At 52.8% G+C, this 22,930-nt stretch overlaps 1 protein-coding gene across 6 annotated transcripts in view; it reads right to left on the bottom strand.

Annotated features, from left to right (window-relative positions):
* The window catches only part of TEX14 (testis expressed 14, intercellular bridge forming factor), a 2,253,432-nt gene that overhangs the window by 353,240 nt on the left and 1,877,262 nt on the right, over positions 1 to 22,930 (bottom strand). For all 6 annotated transcript variants that reach the window (XM_078679858.1, XM_078679856.1, XM_078679860.1 and 3 more), the window contains one exon: positions 11,707 to 11,795. In XM_078679858.1, the coding sequence (XP_078535984.1) occupies positions 11,707 to 11,795 (89 nt within the window). The remainder of the gene's footprint in view (positions 1 to 11,706; positions 11,796 to 22,930) is intronic.

Below are 22,930 nucleotides of genomic sequence, written 5' to 3'. Positions count from 1 at the left end.
CCGTGCTGCTCGCTGTAGCCTTCGCCGCCTGACCACCATGTAGAGTCCTGGCATTGTGAGAGTCCTCAGGCTGCAGCTGCATGTCCTTAAGTGTGTTTGGTCAGGCCTGCACCTGTTTGTAGTTTGCTAACGTTTTAAAAAAAAAAAAAAAATTCCTTACTGGTTACCACCTGGTTTGGGTTCTCCTTAAATTGTGTGTGGCAAATAGCGATTTTCGGGTTTTTCGCAAAAAGCGATTTTTCATGAATGGCGATTGCGAATATTTAGCGAGTTCGCAAATTAATTCGCAGAATCCATGGTTTCTCGCTATTTCAGATTCGCAAATGGGCTTGTTCCAGGATTCTGCGAATTTATTTGCGGACTCGCTAAATTTATTTTGCGAATTCGCTATTTTGGGTTTTTCAACATCATGAATCCCTTTCTTTGAAATTGCGATTGCAATTGATAATTCGCAGCTATTGCGATCGCAATTTGGCTTCATGAATCTAGCTGTATTTTTCCAGGGCCTCTGAGGCCTAGGGGCGGCCAAAATTTGAGACTTTGAAACTAGGAAACACATTTGAATCCCGAGATCAACTCTGCATCCTGTGATTCAGGGCAAATCACTTAATATCATTGCAGGAAAGTAGGATCTACTTTTATGGTTACCCCCACTTTTTGCCTGGTGTAATGCTGTTTCTGACTGGAATCCTGCTAATGGGATCCCAGTCTCTGTGACTTCTCCGCTAAATTGGAAAGGTAAGTACTTAGGTATATCCCAGATTAGACACTGGTGTACCTTTATCAGTCCTTAGTATATGGTACTGAGGTACCCAGGGCATGGGTACATCAGGGGTCCCTCATGGGCTGAAGCATGTATTATGCCACCCATGAAGGACCCCTTATCTGTAACTACAGACCTGCCATTACAGCCTGTGTAAGCTGGTGCTAGCAGCACATCCTGAAGGCAGGGTACTCGGCTCTAAGTGTGAGGGTGCCCCTGCATGAGCAGGACACCCCTACAGTCTTCGGAGTCCATTCTACTAGGATGTAAGTGCATCACCATCAAAACAGATAGAGTGGCCATGCGTTAATATGCGATGACCATCTCTAAACTGACTGTAACGAACACCTATCATGTTTGGCACTAAACACGTTGGAATCATACCCCCACACTGTAAACGGTGTGGGAGGTATTGTTACACGCACCGTAAAGCTCCTCTGGGAGGCCCTCAGTGCTCCCGCTACTAGTCTTCTAGACACAGCCAGCACAACATGGCAGCTGCCAAACAGAGACACAATTCTGCCCTCCTGCTGCTGAGCCAAGTTCGAGCAGGGTAAAGCAGAACAATAGGAATCCTGTCACAGGGAGGAGTGACCTCCTCCCAGACAGGGTTTAGAATATTGTGGCCAGATGGGAGCACTTGCCAGTGCCACTCAGCCTTCTTGAAGGGCACATTTGGTGGCCTACTTGCATAGTCCAGTTCAAACAAGCACAGAGAGCTGTTGGCTACTGCTGTGGTGAGAAACTGGACAAAGGACAAGGGAGTATCCTCCCCACTGTCCGACTCATACCCTGGGACGAAACCCTGAATCGTCCCAACTCTTTCCTTAGGGTACTTTAAGGATCACCTGAGGGTTGGTCCCTAGATTCATCGTGGGACAAGATTCATTTTAAGACACCACTTCTTCTTCAACCATCTGGGCACTCTGGATTTCGCTCTGGGCATCAAGGCTGCAACTGGGAAGACTCCTGCTGCTCCTAATCTAATTGCCCTGCTTGTCTGCTGCAACGTCCGGGCCTGTGCACCATACAGGAACCTTCCAAGGCCCGTGGGCATCCAAGACACCTGAAGGAATCTCCCTTGATGTGAAGGAGTCACTTACCTGCATCTGCAGGCACCTCAACTAAGCTGACTGGTCTGCTGATCTTGGACTCCCACTGACTCCGAAAGGCTCAGCAACACATGTGGTAGTTTTCCACATCTCTTAAGGCCTGCCCTGTCCTCTCACCATGTTTGAGGCCAGTATCCCTTGCCAGGGCTGCAGGAACTGAACCCCTGTGCACTGCGTCGACTTGCAGTTGCAAAGGCTTGTTGGCTTCCTTCCACCGAGATCTTCGGGTTCTAAGTAGCCTCAACCTTAAGCATCTCCAGTGACCAAGATCTTTGTCCTAACCACATCACTTGCACTGTGTGCCTGCATCTTTGGTGAGCTGCTCGCAGTCCTCCCCCAAAAAGTCAGTCGCCTCAACTAGGTGTGATGCCTCAGGGCCACCGTCGATGAAATCCCTCTGCCCAGTGAGTTGGTAATTTTGAGTCCACGTCATATTGTGAACTTTGCTGCAACCCTCCTATCAGAAACAGCCGAGAGAGAGTACAGCCTGGTCCTCCTCAATGACTTGTGGCAGCACTTGTGCAACCGTGCCCAACAGAGTGTGGGAGTAACGGCCCTCAAGGCATGCCGTGTTCACAGACCGCAATACTAGGCTGGTGGAAGAAAACATCTCATTCCCCAAAGAGTCCAGACTTTTGAATTCCCTGTCCGGGGGAGCAATAGGGAATGTGCCTTGGGACGTCGTGGTTTGGACAACTAAGCTCTCCGGGGTAGGGTGAGGAAGTTTGGGTCTTCTGGAGCGGGGTGGTGGCAGTAGGCGATCGTCCTATTCACAGAAGCCCCTGTGTTGGGCTTGGACCAAGTCCCCAAAAGGACATCAGTAAGGTCATCAACACATCTGTCAAGATGTTAACCTTGATTGCCACAGAGGGCAACTGAAGGTCAAGGACCTCAGTTGCTTTCAGCACAACCATTGCATATGAAAATCTTTACTCCATGGCCACAGTAGTGGGAGAAAGCATACCAGTATCTGGAGAAGTATCGGTCTGCTGGCTTTACCTAGTTCCTCACACCAGTCCATATTTGGGTCTTCTTCATAGGGCTGGTATTCTACAGGGTTCAGCGACCCCTCCCATTCTTTGCTAAGGCTTCTTTGTTAAGACTTCAGCGTGCCTACGTGGCACCTAGATAGGTACCAAGACGTCACTTACAGCACGGACAACATTGATGACGCAAGCAGAGCCGATTGATGCCACGTACAGGCATGCAGGGGTACTGCTCATGAAAAATCTTCCAGATCCAGTCTGATGCCTGGGGAAATTCATAGGTTAGGAATCTGCAGCTAAGAAGAATATAGCAGATAGAAAAGTCTGAAAAATACTATGGGCCTCATTTATGAAAAGTGACACATCACTGTGTGAAAACAGTGATGCGTCACTTTTCACTGCGCCCTCCTTGCATATTTACAGTATGAAGCATCATGTCACAATGAGTAACAGATATGTCAGTATTTCTGACGTATCTGTAGGCACAAAAATGACGCATTGCTGGAGTGTGTCACAAAAGTGACAACCCCAGCAATGTGTCCTTTCACATGGGGAAAGCCCCATGTGGAAGGGACTGCGTAAGTCTTACGCCTGCTGTACGGCAGGCGTAAGATAGTGACGCACTGGCGTCTTAGAAGTGACGCAATGAAAGCTCATAGATTTCACTGCGTTACTTCTACGAGGCTTACATGTGTGGGAACGCCCCCCCCCCGCATGCGTTATACTTGACGCAGGTATAATGTATCGTAGGGGTTTACAAAGTGACGCATCTGCTTGGATGCGTCACTTTGCAAATAGGACGCAACAGGGGGCATGTTGGGGGGCGTGGCCACGGAGCCGACGAGCATGGACGTCTGAGCCCTGAGCTCCGGGTCGGTCTCGGGCATTATCCTGTTAAAAGTCCCCCCCGGCGGCGCTGACACCCGGGCTCGACTGCTAAGAGCCGCAGGTCACCCTGGTGCCGAACGGGAGTGTGCTGGGTCCCGAGGGTGTTGAAGATCGCGCCCCTCGGTGGGAGCTTCGGAGGCGGCGGCCGGCCATCTTGCCTGGGCCTGCACATCGCGGCTGATCCCCGGCCTAGATTTCCGGAGGGCCGACGAGATCGGACCCGCCGTGGGTGGCTGGAGGCCGGCGCTGGCGGACACCCTGACCCTGTAAGCGGGCGGCCGCCCTCTGGGGGCCCGACGACCAAGTCCCAGCAGGCCGGGCACCGGAGCGGAGGACGCCTGGAGACCGGAGCGGTGAGGAGACCTGCAGAGGGGGCGGAGTGCGGTGGTGCCCGGCGGCTGTGGACGACGCTGCGGCCGACTGAGGCCTTGATTCTGTGGTGGCGTTGGAACGGCGCTACCGGCCTGGTACCCAGGTGCGCCGCCCTGGGGGCGAAGCTGTTGGGCCCTGACGGCGCGGTGACGGGACTGGTGGCCGTAATCACTGGGGGGGCCTGGGAGTACTTGGAGGAGCTCCTCGTGGCCCGGCAGCAGACTTTGGCGGCAGCGACCAGGTCACTGCGGATTTCCTGGGGTGGTCATTTGGCGTTGAGGGGAACCCGGGTCCGATCGGCCCCCATCACGGACCCTCACATCGGGAACTGCCGGCGGAAGCGGCCTGGACAGGGAGTGAGGTTTCCTGGCGGCGCTAACTGCGGACTGCGGAGGCCCGGAGTGGGGGGAGTCGCATTGGAGGTAAAGTGTGTCGAGATATAGCTGTGCTGGCTGCTGGCCCACTCCTCTTTCTTTCTCGTCACCGAGTTGGACACCGCTACACTTTCAGGCTTATCGGCAGGCCAGTGACTTTGACCCTAATAGAGGTACTTATTGGGGTGGCGTGGTGGTGTTTGGTGGCGTCGCAGTCGCCAGCTGGTCTTCATGGGGAAGCCACGGAAGGGAGTGGGCGCAGTACAGCCGGGCCAGGTGGAGGACTCCCTTGACCTCCTTGATCAGCAGCAGGCACTGGATGAAAGGTCCGCAGGGCTGCAGCAGCAACAGATGGACCAGATTCTTAAGGCTATTGGGGACACGAGGGAGGCGCTGCGCCAGGACATCGCCCAGGTCTCTACGAGCCTCGGCCTTTTGAAGGCAGATCATGGCAAGCTTGCGGACCGTGTCAAGGCCACGGAACTGGCGATGGAGACGCTGGAACCGGCCCAGAAGGCGTTGGATGCCGCGCTGAAGGACTTAACTCGCAGGGTGCAGCAGTTGGAACGGAGGGCGGCTGACGCAGAAGGGCGCAACAGACGCAACAATATCCGCGTGGTGGGCCTTCCCGAAAATATCGAGGGGGACGACATGGTTGCGTACCTGGAGAACTGGCTGCGGGAGGTGGTGGTCCCAGAGGGCCTGACACACTTCTACACTTTGGAAAGGGCACACAGGGTCCCGGCTAGTCCACTGGCCCCGGGCCGTCCCCCGCGGCCGGAGATAGCTAGGCTGCTCCACTACAGGGACCGAGACATTATACTGCGGCGGGCTAGACTGGCTGGCCCTTACAAGGTGGACATATTTACAACAAGGGGTGGTGAGGGACAGAGTCTCTGAATTAAGCAGAATACTCTCACCCAGTCAAGAGATCAGGGCTAGATCCAACACCGTTTTTTAGCTCATTGCACCATCCCAGTTTCAGAACCTGGCTGTATGCAAATTAGTCTGTCCCTGGCCCAGTGCATCATGGGAACAGGGCAGACCAGACTACAAAAGCCAATTCTTACACTGGGAAGGAAACAAGCTTCCGGGGACCGGTTTCTGGCATTACAGCCGTCTTTGGCCCGGCTTGCTTGAATCCTGATGGTGCAATGAGCAAGGGACTCATGTCTGAGTATACCCTTCCACGCTTAGGGTGGACAAAAATATTTACAACAAGGGGTGGTGAGGGACAGAGTCTCTGAATTAAGCAGAATACTCTCACCCAGTCAAGAGATCAGGGCTAGATCCAACACCGTTTTTTAGCTCATTGCACCATCCCAGTTTCAGAACCTGGCTGTATGCAAATTATTCTGTCCCTGGCCCAGTGCATCATGGGAACAGGGCAGACCAGACTACAAAAGCCAATTCTTACACTGGGAAGGAAACAAGCTTCCGGGGATTCAAGCAAGCCGGGCCGAAGACGGCTGAAATGCCAGAAACCGGTCCCCGGAAGCTTGTTTCCTTCCCAGTGTAAGAATTGGCTTTTGTAGTCTGGTCTGCCCTGTTCCCATGATGCACTGGGCCAGGGACAGACTAATTTGCATACAGCCAGGTTCTGAAACTGGGATGGTGCAATGAGCTAAAAAACGGTGTTGGATCTAGCCCTGATCTCTTGACTGGGTGAGAGTATTCTGCTTAATTCAGAGACTCTGTCCATCACCACCTCTTGTTGTAAATACTTACAAGGTGGACAACGCATCTGTGTCGATCTTTCCGGATTACTCCCAGGAGGTTCAGCGCAGCCGCTTTTCCTTTGTCGCCATCAAGAGAGCTCTCCGCGACGAAGGGGTCCAATACTCCCTGCTGTTTCCCGCCCGCCTGAAGATGCTGGTGGACGGAGTGGCGACGTTCTGTGAATCCCCGGATGATGCCTGGCAGTGGTTGGAGCGGTACAGGGCGGGCAAGGATGGCTCGGGTACCTGGACGGAGAACCCGGAGGCCCGGCCGAGACCGCGCAGGAGCAGGCGTAATCGGCGGAGAGAGCAGGGCAGGAGGTCTCCTTCGGCCTCTCAGACTGCGCAGGAGAGGAGGGATGCCCTGCGAGCGGTGTCGGACATTTCAGGAGTGGTGCCGGAGACCCAGATGGTGGACTCGGGTTCGAGACTGGGCTCATATGAGGCGGAACCGGGAGGATCGGATGAGGCATCGGACAAGGAAACGGAGGGGCGGCCTCGGATTACGCCGCAGACGGCGGATGGCTTACTGGATGAGTGACTACGGGACGTTATGAGATTGACAGTAAGGGGGTCAGCTGGCCCAGAGGTGTGGACATATTAGGGGCCAGTGGAGCCTTGTTCTTTGGGTCGATGGTCTGGTGTCTGTGCTCTGCTCCTTCTGGGGGGTGCGGGGTCTTGGGCTTTGTTGATGGGGGGTGGTGCCGCCGGGGGGGGCTGGGGGAGGATTCCTCTTAGCCGGGATAGACCTTCCTGGTGGGACAGGTTTTGGATGTCCGGCTGGCTGGTGGGTGGTCACCTCTTCGACCTCACGTAATCTGTGAGTCTCTGGTCTTTACCAGAGTTTCCCTCGTAGTCGGGGGTAGGGTTTGGAGGGGTGACAACTGTTTGATGCCTGTTCTGGGGGTGGGTGGGAGGGGAGTTGGTTGGGGATGTTTTGGGATTGTTGAACTTCTGGGAATTGTCAGTGTGCCGGTGGGACTCCGGGGGCTTGGACTCTGCTATGTGCCCATAGATGGCGGCTAGATTAGACCTGAAGTGCATTACCTGGAATGTGCGGGGGCTCAACTCCATGAGGAAGAGGTATAAGGTGCATGCATACTTAGTCCGGAGGGGGGTTCAGGTGGCTTTCTTACAGGAGACGCATTTAACTTTGGCGGAGGGACAGGCGCTGCAGCGGCGATGGAGAGGGCAACTCTTCTATACTACTTACTCTGCGCATGCTAGAGGGGTGCTTATTTGGGTGCGGGCGGGTGTCCCCTTTCAGCCATTGGTCACCAGAGTGGATCAGGACGGGAGATTTGTGGCGGTGTCGGGGCGGCTGGATGGCCGGGATGTGGCGTTTTGCAGTGTGTATGCCCCCAACTTTGATCAGGTAGCGTTTTTCTCTGTTTTGTCAAGCCGCCTATCGGATGTGCTCGTCAACACGGTGTACATGGGAGGGGACTTTAACTCGGTGGCAGATGTTGAGATGGACCGTTCCCATCCCCCGCTGGTTGGGTCGGTGGTGCGTAGAGTGGCCAAGGCTCGAAGGGATTGGCAGGACCGCTGGAGACTCCGAGACGCGTGGCGGACATGCCACCCTGCGGATAGGGACTATTCGTTCCACTCGGTACCACATGACTTACATGTGCGTCTCAACACTTTTCTTTGCTCAGGTGGGGCGCAGGAGCTCATGCAGGATTGCGAGTATCTAGCACGGACCATATCGGACCATAACCCTTGCCTGCTTACGGTCCTCTGGACCAGGCAGCGGCAGCCGGTCCCTACTTGGCGGCTGAACCCGCTGACGCTGGAGGACCCAGTTTTCCGAGCTGAACTGCAGGATTGCACTGAGCGTTACTTCCTTGCGAACGCCGGGACTGCGTCCACTCGAGCAATTGAATGGGACGCCTTCAAGGTGGTGGTGAGGGGCGCGTGCCTCTCGTCTTCGTCGGGGGTTCGCCGAACGTTGCTGGCAGATGTCACACGGGAGGAGGATGCACTGCGGCAGGCGGAGAGGAACAGTCACGTGGCGGGCGGCAATAGAGACGGAGTGCTGGAAGCCCGGGAACGGGTGGCCGCCCAGGTGGAGAGGCTCCGCTGCCATGACTACCGGGAGTACATGGTCCGAGCGCATGCGGAACGGGATCGGGCCGGTTCGCTGCTAGCATGGTTGGCAGCCCCTGATACTAGGGGCACACCAATTTTATCGTTAGCCACATCGGCTGGGGAAGTGGTCCATTCACAGCTGGAGATTAACACTCAGTTCCGGGATTATTACGCGGAACTTTATCGGAGTCGGATGGCGGAGTGCCCTGCGACACTGGATGCCTTTCTTGAAGAGGCTCAGCTACCACGGCTAGATCCGGAGCAGGGAGCCTCGCTTGGGGCGTCTATCACACCGGGGGAGATTAGGGCGGCGATTAAACATATGGCCAGGAAGAAAACTCCGGGGGGGATGGCCTCCCTGTTGAGTTTTACGCGGCGTACGTGGATCTGCTGGCACCTCGCCTCCACCAGGTCTATGGGGAGGCCTGGGAGCAGGGTAAACTACCGGCGTCGGCGCGTGAGGCGATTGTAATCCCGTTGTTGAAAAAGGGTGGCGACCCCACGGCTAGAACGGCGTACCGTCCGCTATCGATGCTCACGGTGGACTACAAGGTGCTGAGCAGAATTTTAGCAACGAGGCTGACTGCCCATATGTGCTCGCTGGTTCACCCGGACCAGTCGGGCTTTATCCCCACTAGGAACACCTCGACGTGCATACGGCGTCTGATAAGAGTCATGGAGGATGAGGGGGAGGGCCCTGCGGGGGCGGCCGTGTTATTAGTAGACATTGAAAAGGCCTTCGACAGTGTGGAATGGCCTTATCTGTTCCGCGTCCTCCATCGGTTCGGGCTGGGAGATGGCTTTGTCCGTTGGACGAGGCTGCTTTACGAGTCGGCTACTGCTAGGGTTCGAACGGGCCGCTCTGTATCTGCGGCATGCCAGGTTGGTCGGGGCACCAGACAGGGTTGCTCCTTGTCTCCGCTCCTTTTCGCTTTGGCAATTGAACCGCTGGCGGCGCGGGCCCGACGGGGACAGTCCTTTGATGGGGTATTGTCCCGAGGCGATGTGCATTATATCTCCCTGTATGCCGACGATCTCTTGCTGTTTCTGGCAGATGTAGATGCGTCCGTGATGGGAGCACGCGCCTTGCTTCGGGAATTCGGGGACCTATCGGGCCTTCGGGTTAACTGGTCTAAGACCTGCCTATTCCCATTAACTTCCTGCGGCGTTCAACCAGCGGTGTTGGATGGTCTGCGCTGGGAACCGGATTGTCTGCAGTACCTCGGAGTTCATATATATCACACTCCCTCGCTCCTGTACGAGGGGAATGTGGGAAGAGTCATGAGGGGTATTAGAGGTAGCATGAGGTTTTGGCGTGCCCTCCCGTTATCTGTAGCAGGGCGGATAGCCTTGCTGAAAATGGTGGTCCTGCCGCGATTACTTTATTTTTTTCGCACGCTACCGGTGTGGATCCCATCCTCTTTCTTCCGAACTCTGAGATCTGTGGTGATAGGCTTTATCTGGGTTACTGGAAGGCGTCGCGTAGCCCTGAATATTTTACTTAGGTCCCGGGAGGAGGGCGGCCTGGCTGTGCCAGACTTTGAATGGTATTACTTGGCCGCACAGCTTCAGTAGCTCACGCAGGTGGTGGCGCGGGAATTTAGGGGACCGGACGGCCCACAGGGTCGGTTAGTACAGCGCCATGTTCTGTCCTTTATTGTGCTCCAACAGGAGATTTGGCTGGAGCGGCTGACTCTCGAAGAACGCACTCTTCGCAAGTGTTGGCTGCGTAGCCATAGACGGGTGGGGTGTCGTGCGCCGTATGCACCGGAGATTCCCCTGGGGATGTGTACTGCCATCCCGCATGGCGGGGACTGGTCGGCGCTTGCCAACTGGGAGGAGCTCGGGGTTCACATGCTAGGGGACTTATACCGGGACGGAGCTTTGATGCCGTTCGGCGCTCTACAGGAGGCCTTCGGGCTGCCGAGGGGTGACTTCCTATTACATGCGGCCTTGGTTGCTGGGATTCAGAGGCGATGGAAGATGGGGCTGGTGGAACCACCCACGTCAACGGGCTGCCAATATGTAGTGATGGCAGCTGGCACCTATAAGGCCATCACATGCCTGTACAGGAGGCTGGCACTAGCTGATCCCACTCCTCTTGATGGGCTGCGGGAGCGCTGGGAGGCTGACATTAAACGGCAGATACCGGAGACAACCTGGCCCCAGCTTGTACGTAGAGCCTGGAAGGGCACCCGTAATGTTCGGTTCCAACTGGTCCAGTACTACACACTCCATAGGGCGTACTGGACGCCTGCCAGGATTCACCGGATCTTCGGAGGCGCGCAAACGCTTTGCCCGCGTTGTGCTGCGGAGGACGCTGACTTTGAGCATATGTTTTGGTTGTGTACAGGGCTTGGCACGTACTGGATTGAGATTTTCACATGCCTGAACGAGGTCACGGGTCGGCGTATTGATGCGGACGCGGGTGCATGCCTACTACTCTGGTTTCCCCACACTCCTGCCACTAAGATCACCAGTAAGTTTTATGATTTGGGGTTCATAATGGCTAAAAGGGAACTTACACTACACTGGAAATCTAGAGGGGGACCTAACTTCCTGAGATGGCGGAGGTGCTTCCTGCAATGGGCCTCGTATGAAGGTTCTCTTCGTTTGCAATTAGCTATGCGAGCAGCAAATGATAAGGCGCTAGAGACTGCGAGGGCATGGAGCGCGCTTGTGACAGATTTGCAGTCACTTGTGGAGGCGGATGATGGTGGGGAGGCGGGCGAAACGGCAAATATGGAAGGGGACACGGGACGGGGAGAGGAGGAGGTTGCAGAAGCAGGGGAGGGGACTTAGACTGGGAGCCTGGAAGCAGGGAGGAGGCGGGCCACGTGAGATACCGAACGCTGGGGTTGGAATGGGGGGCTTGGGTAGTGCTGGACCATACCTGAACTTTGATGCGGGCAGCGGACGGAAGGGATTGATGCCTGCCGTAGGAAGGTTGGATATGACTAGTCGTAGCGGGGGCGTGGAGGCACACTGACAAGGGGGGGTGGGAGTAGAGGGGGAGGGGGGATGTCATGCTTAGGATTGGTTGAAGGGGAATGTGCGGGAGGGACAGACAGATATGGAACATGAGAGGGTGATTGGAGAATTGGGATTGTATGTTGAGCGCACAAAATTAATAAAACAGTTTAAAAAAAAAAAACAGGGGGCATGTTTTACGCTGCCGTTGCGTCACAAAAAGTGACGCAACAGCAGCGCAAAACTGACGCAAGACCTCATAAATAAGGCCCTATGACCATACAACTACATTTATTAGTCTTCAATTTCAATTACCAGGCATCTTTCTCTCACAGTAAGGACAGTACATTCAGAGCTCTTCCTTGGAGACAAATTTGATTTTATTGTCTCAACAATTTACATCAGAGAATGCAGTTTTTGAAGTCAACCTACCGTGGAAGGGATCCGATTCCCAGCTATGAGAGTCCTATGCAAGCTTGCTACTGTCTCTTCAAATGGAATCTGCTGTGAATGTCTCCTATCTGAGAAATGAGTGGTAAAGTTAAAGAAAAATATATATTCAAAAAGTGACTTAATTATTCTCCACTGTTTCATCTCAAAAGGATCTTAACATGATTTACAATATTAGGAATTGTTCCTTACCTAAAAGTATGTTCTTGACCATATAATAATGACAACCTCGGAACTAAGGGGTGCATTTTCTACATCAAACCAACATTTTTCTAAAACACCAAGACAAGTACAGAGAAACGAATCCCATGAAACTGACTGCAACATTCTTTCCAGACTCATAATGCTAATGCGTGCTAAAGAAACAAGCATTTGCAATGCAATAGGTCTCGCATCAGGAAAGTTTGAGCTATTGGTATTGTAAATGACTAATATTTTATTTATGTGTTGGTTTTGAAAATAGCTAAATTAATAGCTTTGTCATTCACAATGCCAATAGTTTTAACTTTCGCAAATGTGACACCTATAGCATTTGTAATGCAATATGTGTTGTATTTACGTGACTTAAATGTATTGATATTACAAATAACAATGTCTTCATTTTTTTAATAATTAATACTTAAATGAAAGTTATTGTTATTTATAATGGCAATAGGTTAAACTTTTGTAAATAACTTTTGTGAAGATTATGTTCAGCGTATTTTATTGTGATGAAAATCCAAGAACAGAAGTGAAATATTAACATCTTTTTGTGACATTTGTAATAAAGCTTGAAACATTGAGAGAACATATTTGAACTAGTTGTTGTTGAATGGTTGCACAGATTGATGTTGTGGTGGCGACGAGTGAGGCATCTCCGGATCCCATCTGACCACATGCTCATAATTGTATATCCACTGAATATTGAAAAAATTAAGGCTATAAAAAACATTTAAGAAAAAAAAACATTTTCCTGCTGGCCTAGAAGGTACCAGAGACCTTTCTAGACCCTCTCCCCCTCAAACAATGATGTTCCTTAAAGGGACACCTACTAGCAATGGCGGCTTGTACAGAAGACTTAGCCCAGTAATGAAGGTGCCCACAACCCATGGGAGGGGCAGAGACCACAAATCCAGAGTTAATTAAATGTAGAGGTTTGCGGTCACTGCAACTGAATCTCCACACAGCGTGGCAATTAGGTTGCAACGGGTCAGTAGACATTCCCCTAAAAACCCCACGCTAGGTCCAGTAAACTCCCATTAAGATTCCAAAGCTGTGAAGGAGCTACTTCTACATGCCGAGGGTTTAACTCTACACGCATCACAAGCCTGGTTGATGCAGATTAATGCCTTCGAGAGCCATCACCTGTCACCTGACCCAGCAATCAGCGGCCCACAAAAGCACATCAAAGAGACCAGCCCAACATGAAGGAGAGTCGACCCTGCGGAGGTGGAAGCCGCATGCGGAGGAGACTGTACTGACCAGCTTCTACAAAACGTGAAAACGTCAATCATTTTAGAAGGGGGGGGGGGGTCTAACAGCGAGAACAAGTAAAAAAAAACCTAGGATTGTTAGTTTCCACCATGAAAGCAAACAATGAACCGCCTTTCAACCCGGAAATACCGTCATTAGCCCACCACAGCTAGATTATCCGTCTCTGGGGCGCTCTGGGGCGATACAGAGCACGCTGTTAAACAATAAACTAAACCGTACTAACACAGCATAGTAAAGAGTCACCAGGTCCCCAGAGACGGAAGTGTCGGTTCGGAGTGTAAGCCACACCCAGCAAAGCATTCACAGTACGGCAGTATGTGCGCCAACATGCCGCAACAGCCAGGGCCACATTGAACGTCTGAACGACCCCTCACGCACGCAGCAGGTGTGGAGGAAACGCGGTTTTGCAAGGACGCTATTTTGTACCTTGTAACATAGATGATGCAGGCCCTTCTTCCACATTCTCGCCAGAAACGCCTCAAATAATTGTCCAGGCTTCGGCTTGCAGTTTGCGGGCTGCGCGGGGCCGCGCGCTCTCCGGCGGGGCTGCCCTGCTGCTGCGGTTGTCCTCGTGGTAGGCGCCCACGTGGGACGTGCTCGAGATGCCTTGACGGGGCTTGCTTGTGTGCTTCCCAGAGAGACAGGAGATTGGGAACGCGCGCGGCCGGCTCCGATCACTTTTCTGAGCGTGCGCGTGACAGTCTCCAGTCTCCTGGGAAGCAGACCAGGCAACAATAGTATCGCGCCTGCGCGATGGCATATGGCTTCGCCATATGTATCACAGGCGCGAGACCAAAAAAGCACACTGCCATCATGCAGTAGCAATAAAAGTTTACTTGTATGCATTTATTTCTTTTTCTCTTTTATGAAGGGCTGAAAAACATCTTCAGACACTGGGCAGTTAAATTAATGATTTTAGGAGAAGAAATAGAAATATGTCAGTCTGTGAATCCCTTGGGTCAAAACAAGCAGATTAATTGTTCTCTAGCATCAACAAAAGGAATCAAATGTGTACACTGGAGGAAGAAGACCTGCAAAATGCTGCATTTCAGTAAACAGACATGCCGTCTCCAAATACACTTACTGTAACACATGGGTTGTAGAGCCCCAGGCCCCTGTATGGGAGCGCTTTTTGACAGCCTCATCCCGTATATCATGATTTTATCTACCAAGGTGGAGTGATGTATGTGTATACACACACACATCAGCCAATGGATAAAAAAACGATCAGACATTCAAAATGGTTAATATTTTAATTTGTGGAACTGCGGGAGTCCCGCGTTTCCAACTGTGCAGATATCACTATATGTTGAGTGTTCGTTTTTTAATAAATGCTGAACGGAGTCTCATTCAATCACAACAAGCACTGGCAAAGACAACAGGTCTTGCCTATGCAAGATCTATTACCCCCAGGTCCCTCCTGACCTCGTTCCATTCCTTAAAATATGGAGATGACCATCTCCACGACAGAAAAAAAGAAAAGGAGCATGCTGGGATACCCTACCTGCTCCCTCCCACTGGGAGTACATAAGCGGTACCAGCCCAGCATGTAGCCTGTTCTTTTTTTCTGTCTCCGACAAAAAGTTTGCTGGTATGCTGTGATGTTAACTCACCTGCGCCTGCTCCTGCTCCTGCTGGGCTGGGGTGGCGAGCTGGTCCTTCTCTGCTCCCCCTGCCCGGCTGCCTGGCTTCGCGGGCTGGGGTGCTGTTTCCTGGTGTGTCTGCCTCCCGGCCTGCCTGGCTTGCTGGGTTGCGTGGCTTCTTCCTGGCTGGTGTTGCGGATTGCCGGCCCTTTGCGGCTGGTGCGCCGTCTCCCGCTGTTCATCCGGGTCGCCTGTGCGCGTCTCCCCGAGCTTGGCCGGGTGGGAGACGCGCTGCTCCTGTTGTTGGAGCCGTGGCGCTGGATGGATTCAGGAGCCGGCTGGGTGTGTGGGGGCCTTGTTCGTGGTGCTGCGGCCCCCACTGCGGGTGAGTCCCGCTTTGCGGTGTTGGCTCTGTGGTATTGTGCTGTCCATTTCTTCCGCTTAGACGCTGCCCTCGCACGCATTGCTGACTGTGCTTTGCACGTGGATGTGGGGACCGGCACTTCAACGTTCGTTGCGGGCAGACTGGGGTTCGGTTCCCTGGTGTGCCGGGTCATGGGTTCTCGATGCCGGCCTCATTCATTGGCGCGGAGTCTTCTTTCCTGGCTCTGCCTCGCTCTACACCTTGTTTGGCCAGTGCTTTCCATTTGGCCGTCTGTGTCCTCAGCAAAGTCGGCTACTGTGCCCCGCTTCCGATGGGTGTGTTTGCCTGGCTGCCGCATGTCTTCCCCAGGTGTCTTCCCCTGATGTCGCGGTTGTGTGGTCTGCTCTGCCTGGCGCTGATGTCCTGGAGGGCGCCTGGGCAGTTTCTTGGGGGCGATGAGCTGTTGGGGCGCTCCTCCTGCCCTCCTGGTGAGTACCGCGTAGCGGTCCCTGTTTCTTTCTTTTTTGTTGTCCGGCTTTCCTGCTGTCTTTCTTTTGCAGGTTCCTCCTGGGCCTGGTCCTTGGCTCCCTGCCTGTGGCCGGTGTGGATCTTGCCTTGGCCTCGGCGGGGCGGCCTTCTCTGCCCGGCGCTGGTGTTCTGGTGGGCGCCTGGCAGTCTGTTGGGGGTGGGGGGGTTGCTGTTGTGGCCCTCTTCCTGCCTCCCTGGTGAGTGCCGTGTATCGGCGGTCCCTGTTTCTTTCCTGTTCGCTGTCCTTGTGCACTGTGTGGCGGTTAGGGCTGTGTATGGGCGGGTTGGCCTTGCTGGACATGGTTCCGTCTTTTGCCTGCTATTGTCCGTGACTGTTGTTGGTGGGTGTCGTCCTCTGGGCGTCTCCCTGCCGGTTGAGTGGGGTGTGTGCTGTTTTCCTGCACTGTTCCATCCGCTTGTGTCCGCATGTCACTTGGTCTCCTGTGCTGCCTTGGCTCTTCTGCTGCTGGGGTTGCTGTTGCGTGCTTGCTGCCTTGGTTTGCCTTCCCCGTGCCTCCTCGGCGGTTTGTGTTCTGTTGGTCGGGCGGTGGGCTGGTGGTGCGTTCTTCCTGCCACCTTGGAGTCCTTTTCTCCTCCTCTTGGGTTACGACTTTGGAGGGGTTCTGGGGTGTTTCTCCTGTGGTGGGGGCCCCCTGATTCGTTCAGGTTGGCCCCCTCCTTTTGGCTCTCTCAGGAGTTCTCTGGCCCGACTTTTTCGCTGGGGGTTCCCCTGTTGCTCGGGCCCCCCTGCTCTGCACTTGTTCCGCCCCTGGTGGGTGCGCTTGTGCCCTTGGAGGGGTGTGCGTTCCCCCTTTTTTTCTTTTGGGGTTGGGCTGTTCTCGCTTCCTGCCTGCGCCCTGATTCCCTGTGTTCTTTGTGTTCCGGGGACGCATCTATTTTCTCCTGTGTGCCTTTGGCGTGCCTCTTTGGTTGGCTTGCCCTTGTGCCTTGGATTGGGCTTTTTCTTCCTGTTCCCCTGGCTGAGTGCTGTTTTGGGGGTTCCGGTTGGGCCTTGACGGGCTCGTGTTCTGTCCTTCACCTGCTGCTGCGGCTCCCTGTGCTTTCTGCTTCCGGGGTTCTTGCTGGATTTCTTTGCTGTTCCCGTCTGGCCTCTCCCTCTGGCGCTTGCCGCTTGGAGTGGGTCGTTTGCCGCTTGTGCTGTGCTCTGCGGCTGTGTTACCCTGTGGCTTTGGCTTCTGGTCCTCCTGCTGCCTGGCCGTCCCTGGAGGGGTGTCTTCCTGCTGGGCCGTGGCTCGCTTTCTGCGGCCTTCTGGCCTTTGGTTCCTGGCGTTCGTGTGGGTTCGTCCTGGTACGTGCCTGTCGGGTTCCTGAGGTTTCCGCTGCTGGTCGCATCTTGCTTACTCTCGGGTGCTTTGCTTGGGCCCTTCTCGGGCCTTCTGGCTTTCGGCGGGTTCCTGTGTCCTCCCCTTGTTTCCTTGTTGGGGGGGGGGGGCTGTTGGGCCCTTCCTCTGTCCTGGTGGTGCCTTGTCCTGGTTCGGGTTGGCTCCAGGCCGGGCCGGTTGTGCTCCTGGTGGGTCCTGTTGTTGTGGGATTTGTTTCTCGCCTTCTGCCTGGTGGGGTTTGGTTTCCTGTTGTGGTTTCCTTCTCCCCTCTTGTTTCTCTGGATGGTGATTGTTCTTTGGGGCTTTGCTTCGCTGGCCACTGTTGCCTCCGGTGGTGGCTGGGTCGATGGCTCTGCTTTGGGTGGGCGCTTGTTCTTCGTGTGCCAGGCTCCTGTGCCCCACCCTGTCTGCCGGTCCTGGCTGAGCTGTGCCCTTTCCCTGCTGGTGGGTTTTGGGTGTCGGTCTCCCCGGGTGTGTGGCCTCTCTGCGCCTTCCTTTCGCCCCTTGGTTCCTGCCCTTCTGTTGGTTCGAGCGGGGTGGGTGCCTGTCTGGGTGCCGGCCTGCCTGCCTGCCTATGGTTTTCGCTGTTGGGCGCTTCTTGCTCCCTTCGGGTGCTTTTGCTTGCCCCGTGCTCGGGGTGTCTGCCTTCTGGTGGTGTCTCCCCCTAGTTTCCGGGGGGGGGGGGGGGGGGTTGGGTTTGTTGTGCCCTTCCTCTGTGCTGGTGGGCCTTGGCCTTTTTGGTGGTGTTGGCCCGGGTTTCTCCTCGCTTGCTGCCCTGTTTCCCCTCTTGTGCCCTGCCCTGTTGGCCGTGCCTTTTCGCTCCTTGTGGGGTTTGGGTGTCTGCCTCCCCTGGTGTGTGGTCGGGTTTCTGGTTCCCGCCCCTCTCGCTCTGCCTTGGGTTGCGGTTGGCTTTGCTTCGGGTTTGGGGCTTTGGGGGGCCTGGCGTTGGCCCTGTGCTCCCGCCCGGGCTGTTTTCGGCCTGTGCCCTTTGCTCTCTCGTTGGTGCTGGGGTGTCCCTTCCCGCTCCCTTGTTGAGTGGTGCGCCTTGGGCTTCTTCTGGCTCCTCTCCTTTGCTTTCGGTGCCGTGGTTTTTTCCTGTGTGCTCTGGGGGCCGAGGCTCTGCCTCTGTTGGTTTTGCCTTTCCGGTCCCTGTTTTGGCATCCTGTTCGCTTTGCGTTTTGGGTCGCTGGTGCGCCTCTTGGCTTGCTTCTGTTGGGCTTTGTGCTGTGGGGCCCTTCTTTGCTTCGGGTCCTTTTTTTGGTCCCTGCTGGGGTCCTTTCCTGGCTGCTCCTTCTCTTGGGCTTTATCACGGTCCTGGGTTGGTCTTCGGTCCTTTCTGGGTCCGCTCCCTTCGGTTGGCTGTGGCGCTGGGTCCGTTGTGTGGGCTCTGGGCTTCCTTCCTCTGGTTCTCCTTTCTCGGGGAGGTCTGGCTGTGGTTGGCTGTTGTGCCTTTCCTGTGCCCCTTCCTGGTTGGGGGTTCCTTTTTGCCTATCCTTCTGGGTCCTGGTGGTGCGGTGTTGTGTGCCTCCTGGCTGGCTGGCCTGCCTGTTCTACGGCTGGTTTCTTGGGGTTGGGCTGTGGTCCTTGTTGTTGGCCTTCTGCCTTGGGGTTTTGCCTTCGGTGGTTCCGTGGTGTCTCCCTTTTTCCTCCTGGGGGTCGGTTCCTCCTTTCCGGTTCTGGGGTTTTGGTTTCCCTGGTCCTTTGTTGTCTTTCTTGGCTGCGCCCTCATTTTTGCCCCGGTCTTGGTCGTTTCTGGGTCGCCGGGTTCTTCTCCCGGTTGGTTGGCCTTTTGGGTGCAGCTGCTCTGCGGCGTCTCTGCGGGGGTTGGCCTTTGGTTGGTCCTGCCCTGTGGCCTGGTTCCTCTGTGGTTCCCTGTTTCTGCCCTCTTTCGGTTCTGCTGGGGGCTTCCCCTGCTGTGTTGGGGTCGTCCCTCTGCTTTGTTCCTTCCTGTTCCTTCGGCTCGTCCGCCCTGTGCGGGCTGTTCTTTTCTGCCCTTGTCCTTTGGGCTGGATTGGCCTGTTGGTTCCTGGTTGTTAGGCAGCCTGGGTCCGGGGGCTTCGCCCTTGGGGGTTTCTCGCTGGTTGCTTGCCCTTTCCTGGCTCCGTTCTCTGTTGGGGCGCGTGCGCCTTTCCTGGGCTTCCTTTGGTCGGGGGGGGGGCTTGGTTTTGGCCCCTCTGCTTGCTCCCTTGGGGTGCTTCTGTGCCTCCCTTCTGCGTGGCGGTCCCCTTCTGGCCTTTGGGGTCTTGGTTCGGGCCTGTGGGGTACTGTTTTTTGGTCTGGTGCCCTTGTTGTTGGTGGGGTTCCGGAAGGCCGGGTTTTCTGCTTTGGTATTCTCCATATTTTAAGGAATGGGACGAGGTCAGGAGGGACCTGGGGGTAATGTCCTATTACTTACCGGTAATCTTCATTACTCCTGGTCCCGTAGACCTCGTCCCATTCCTTACTTCCCTCCCTCCCTTGCGGCCGGCCTTCCTGTTGTTGGCTTGGTGTTTTCAGGCTGCATGCTGGGCTGGTACCGCTTATGTACTCCCAGTGGGAGGGAGCAGGTAGGGTATCCCAGCATGCTCCTTTTCTTTTTTTCTGTCGTGGAGATGGTCATCTCCATATTTTAAGGAATGGGACGAGGTCAACGGGACCAGGAGTAATGAAGATTACCGGTAAGTAATAGGACATTGGCTTTGAAAATGTGTTTTTGAGGTCCTGTTGCACAGCAGCTTGTGCAGCATGGTTGAAAGTTTTTTTAAAAAAAGCGTTATTATACAGTGAACGCTGCCCATGTCATAGCTGTTTTTTTCTTTTTTAACTTTGAAGCATGCTGCACAGCAGCCATACTGTTGGACAAAATGGCAAAAAAATGACAAAGCTAAATAGCTGTCGTTTTTGGCATTGTCAATGTATATAAGCCATGTTGTATAGCAGTACGGCTGGTGTGAAGTGCGGATGAAAGTAAAGAAAAAGACCTCTATGATGTGGGTAGTGTAGACCACGTCATAACTTTCTTTTAACTTTTAGACATGCTAAAATACATTGACAAAGCTAAAATATATTAACAAAGCCAATAGATTTTGCGTAGGCAAGGTTTTGACACTGCTGTTTTTCCCTGATGCTGTTCAACCTTGGTTGTTATTTGTTTTCCTTTTGCAGCTGTTTAACAGCACTGGCAAACCAGAAGGCGAGACCTACTGACTTTTGCTTGATTCTATAGTGAGTGGATCGAAGAACCTGGCCCAGAATCAGTTGTACAACAATTATTAAATGATATATGTACAAAAGAGCCCATCTGTTTGGCCCGAAAAACTGGGGAGAACTTCAAAATGACCATACACATGATTGAATCTTTGTAAATTATGATCTGCCAGATTAGCCATACCTACTTCATGGATGGCTAGAAAAGGTTCAGTTGCACATCATAACCCACTGAATCAAAGGCAGCTGAAGGTCACAAAGTTCTAGACAACAAGGTTCATCCTCCGAGCACACTACTCTGGTCAAACTTCTCTGATTGCCATGGGGAGTAAAGGTTGTCAGAGAAATGGCTACATGTCCGTACCCCAATTAGGATGAGCGGATATGTCGTCATTTTTAATTTTTCTTACTTGCAGGTAGAACCGGGTGCTAAGGATCAGTAAAAACAGTATGATTGCTCCGCCCACCATGGGAGAAGTCTCCCAATGTTAATGGGAGCATTATGTTTTTCAAGGGTTCACCCATGATGGGGGAAGTATTATAATGTTTCTACTGTTCTTTAGCACCAGGTTTTATCTACTTGGACTTAAATTAAATTAAAGTTAAAATCATTCAATTAAATAATTACATTTGTCAGGTGGACCACTATATTGGCGAGAAAGAAACTCTGTCACTGTTGCGACGGAATGCCCTCTCCACCAATATATAAGTCAGGTGGGCGTTTTCTCCACCATATGGATGAACTAATTTACTCCGTCCACATCACGGATCCACAGGCTGTCCGCCAAGATATCAATCTGGCCTGAATCCTGATTCGTAAGAGGCTAATAAGATAGGCCAGAGATAAGGACTTGCAGGAGGAACCTTGTTATAATGAAGCATAGATTGTGCTGTGTAACAACGGTGCACTCGAGAGAACACATGCTCTTGTTTAGTTGGCAGGCCTTTGCTGTTTAGACATTTCGCATGTCATCTTGTCTTGATATCTTTTTTCCGGTTTTTTTTGCAGCTGTGTGCGTGTGTTCCCCTCTTCTCAACATTAGGGGCCTCATTTGTGAGGCTGTGCGTCACTTTTACGCCACTGGTGCGTCACTTTTTGTGACGCACTAGTGGCGTAAAAAATGCGCCTTGTTGCGCCATATTTACAAAGTGACGCATCTAGGTAGATGCGACACTTTGTAAACCCCTGCGCTACATTACACCTGACGTATCTGTAACTCCTTGTGCAATGATGCGTCATACTGTAACTATGAGTCATCATTGGTGTAGCAATGAGGGCGCAGTGAAAAGTGACGCATCGCTGTTTTCACACAGCGATGCGTCAATTTTCATAAATGAGGTCCCAGGAGCGCAGGGTTCTACATGGATGATTGAAGTTTGTAAACAGGCAAGGAGGTTCATGATCTTAAGAACAAACTTGTTAAAAGCTGGAGAGTTTGTTGACTTCAAGTAATGGAACAGTAGCTGGAGATGTCTCTAAGTGTTGCAAAGGTGCCGTAATTTGCTAGTATGCTAATAGTGACCAGTCAAGAACGTCTTGCAAAAACTGTTACAATGCAACTGCAAGTTATGAAAGGGTTAGGGGTGTGTCCATTTGTTATACGTTGACAGGTTACAATTTTCTGTGAAGTCAGGCAGATGGCAGTTTTTTATTAATGAGTTGCTATAATTGATGTTGCACTCAGTAAATTCAGTAACCAAAGCAAATACATTTGAGTAATAAATCTGGTGCCCTTTAGAAAGGTGTTTAAAATGCCAGACACTTCATCAACAGCAAATAAGACGAACCGCAGGACTGAATAATGGGTTTAGTTCAAATTTATACTATGCTACCCATCGGCCAGAGACCATGGTTCATGCAGCTTGCGATTGCCTAGTATTTGAAACAAGTTATGTTATTGTATGTCATACCATTTGCAAAGTTCATTGCTGCCCTAGAAAGAAGGCTTCCCAGCGGTAGTCCATTGTAAGAAACAGACTGCAACAGCGACTTAAAACAGAGGGGTGAAAAGAGGAACCCGAACTGGAGAAAAGTCAGCTCTTCATTCTTTTCCTGACCTGAAAATGGTTCAGAATGTTTCTGACAGAAAGAGGGAGCGAGATCCAGAGAGCAGGGGGCTCGGCACGAAAAGAGCAGCCTACTGCTATTACTCTCTAAACACGTTTGGTAAGATTAAGATCGAACAAGCGTAGTGGACACATAGATCGATACACAGATATCAGGTTCGACAAGATATGAACCCCCAGGGAATGCAGAATCTTACAAGGTCTTAAAGTGGATACACCAGTACACAGGGTGCCGATGCAGTTTGCAAAGGAGACCGGAGGCAGAGCAAAATTTAGGAAGAGAAAATAGTAGCCTGGTCGTTGCCTTTTGTGCCAGCTTGAGTCTTCTAGTTACCTGGGACAGGGATTAGGGCTTTTTAGGGAACTCAGTATGCATAATAGGAGAAATAAATAATCATGAGTAAACGGAAGGGCGCCGCTGGCACACTTGATGATTTCATAATAAGAGCAGAATCAGTACTATGCCACGAAATTGAATTAGCACAAAGAAGGTTGTCACTTGACCCCTCAAAACTCCCAACCAATAAGCAATCTGGTACACTTTTGCCAATGAATGCTTTACAATTAAATGTGGATAGCTGCATTGAAATCCCCCAACCTGTCTTATATAACCCTGTAATAGAATCAATCCAAATTATAGAGGGGTCTTCCAACGCAAATAC

This window comes from Lissotriton helveticus, chromosome 3_1 (genome assembly GCF_964261635.1).
Source record: "Lissotriton helveticus chromosome 3_1, aLisHel1.1, whole genome shotgun sequence".
Taxonomy (NCBI): Eukaryota; Metazoa; Chordata; class Amphibia; order Caudata; family Salamandridae; genus Lissotriton; species Lissotriton helveticus.
The sequence above is the reverse complement of the archived record's forward strand: the minus strand, read 5'-3'. Positions and strand labels throughout refer to the sequence as shown.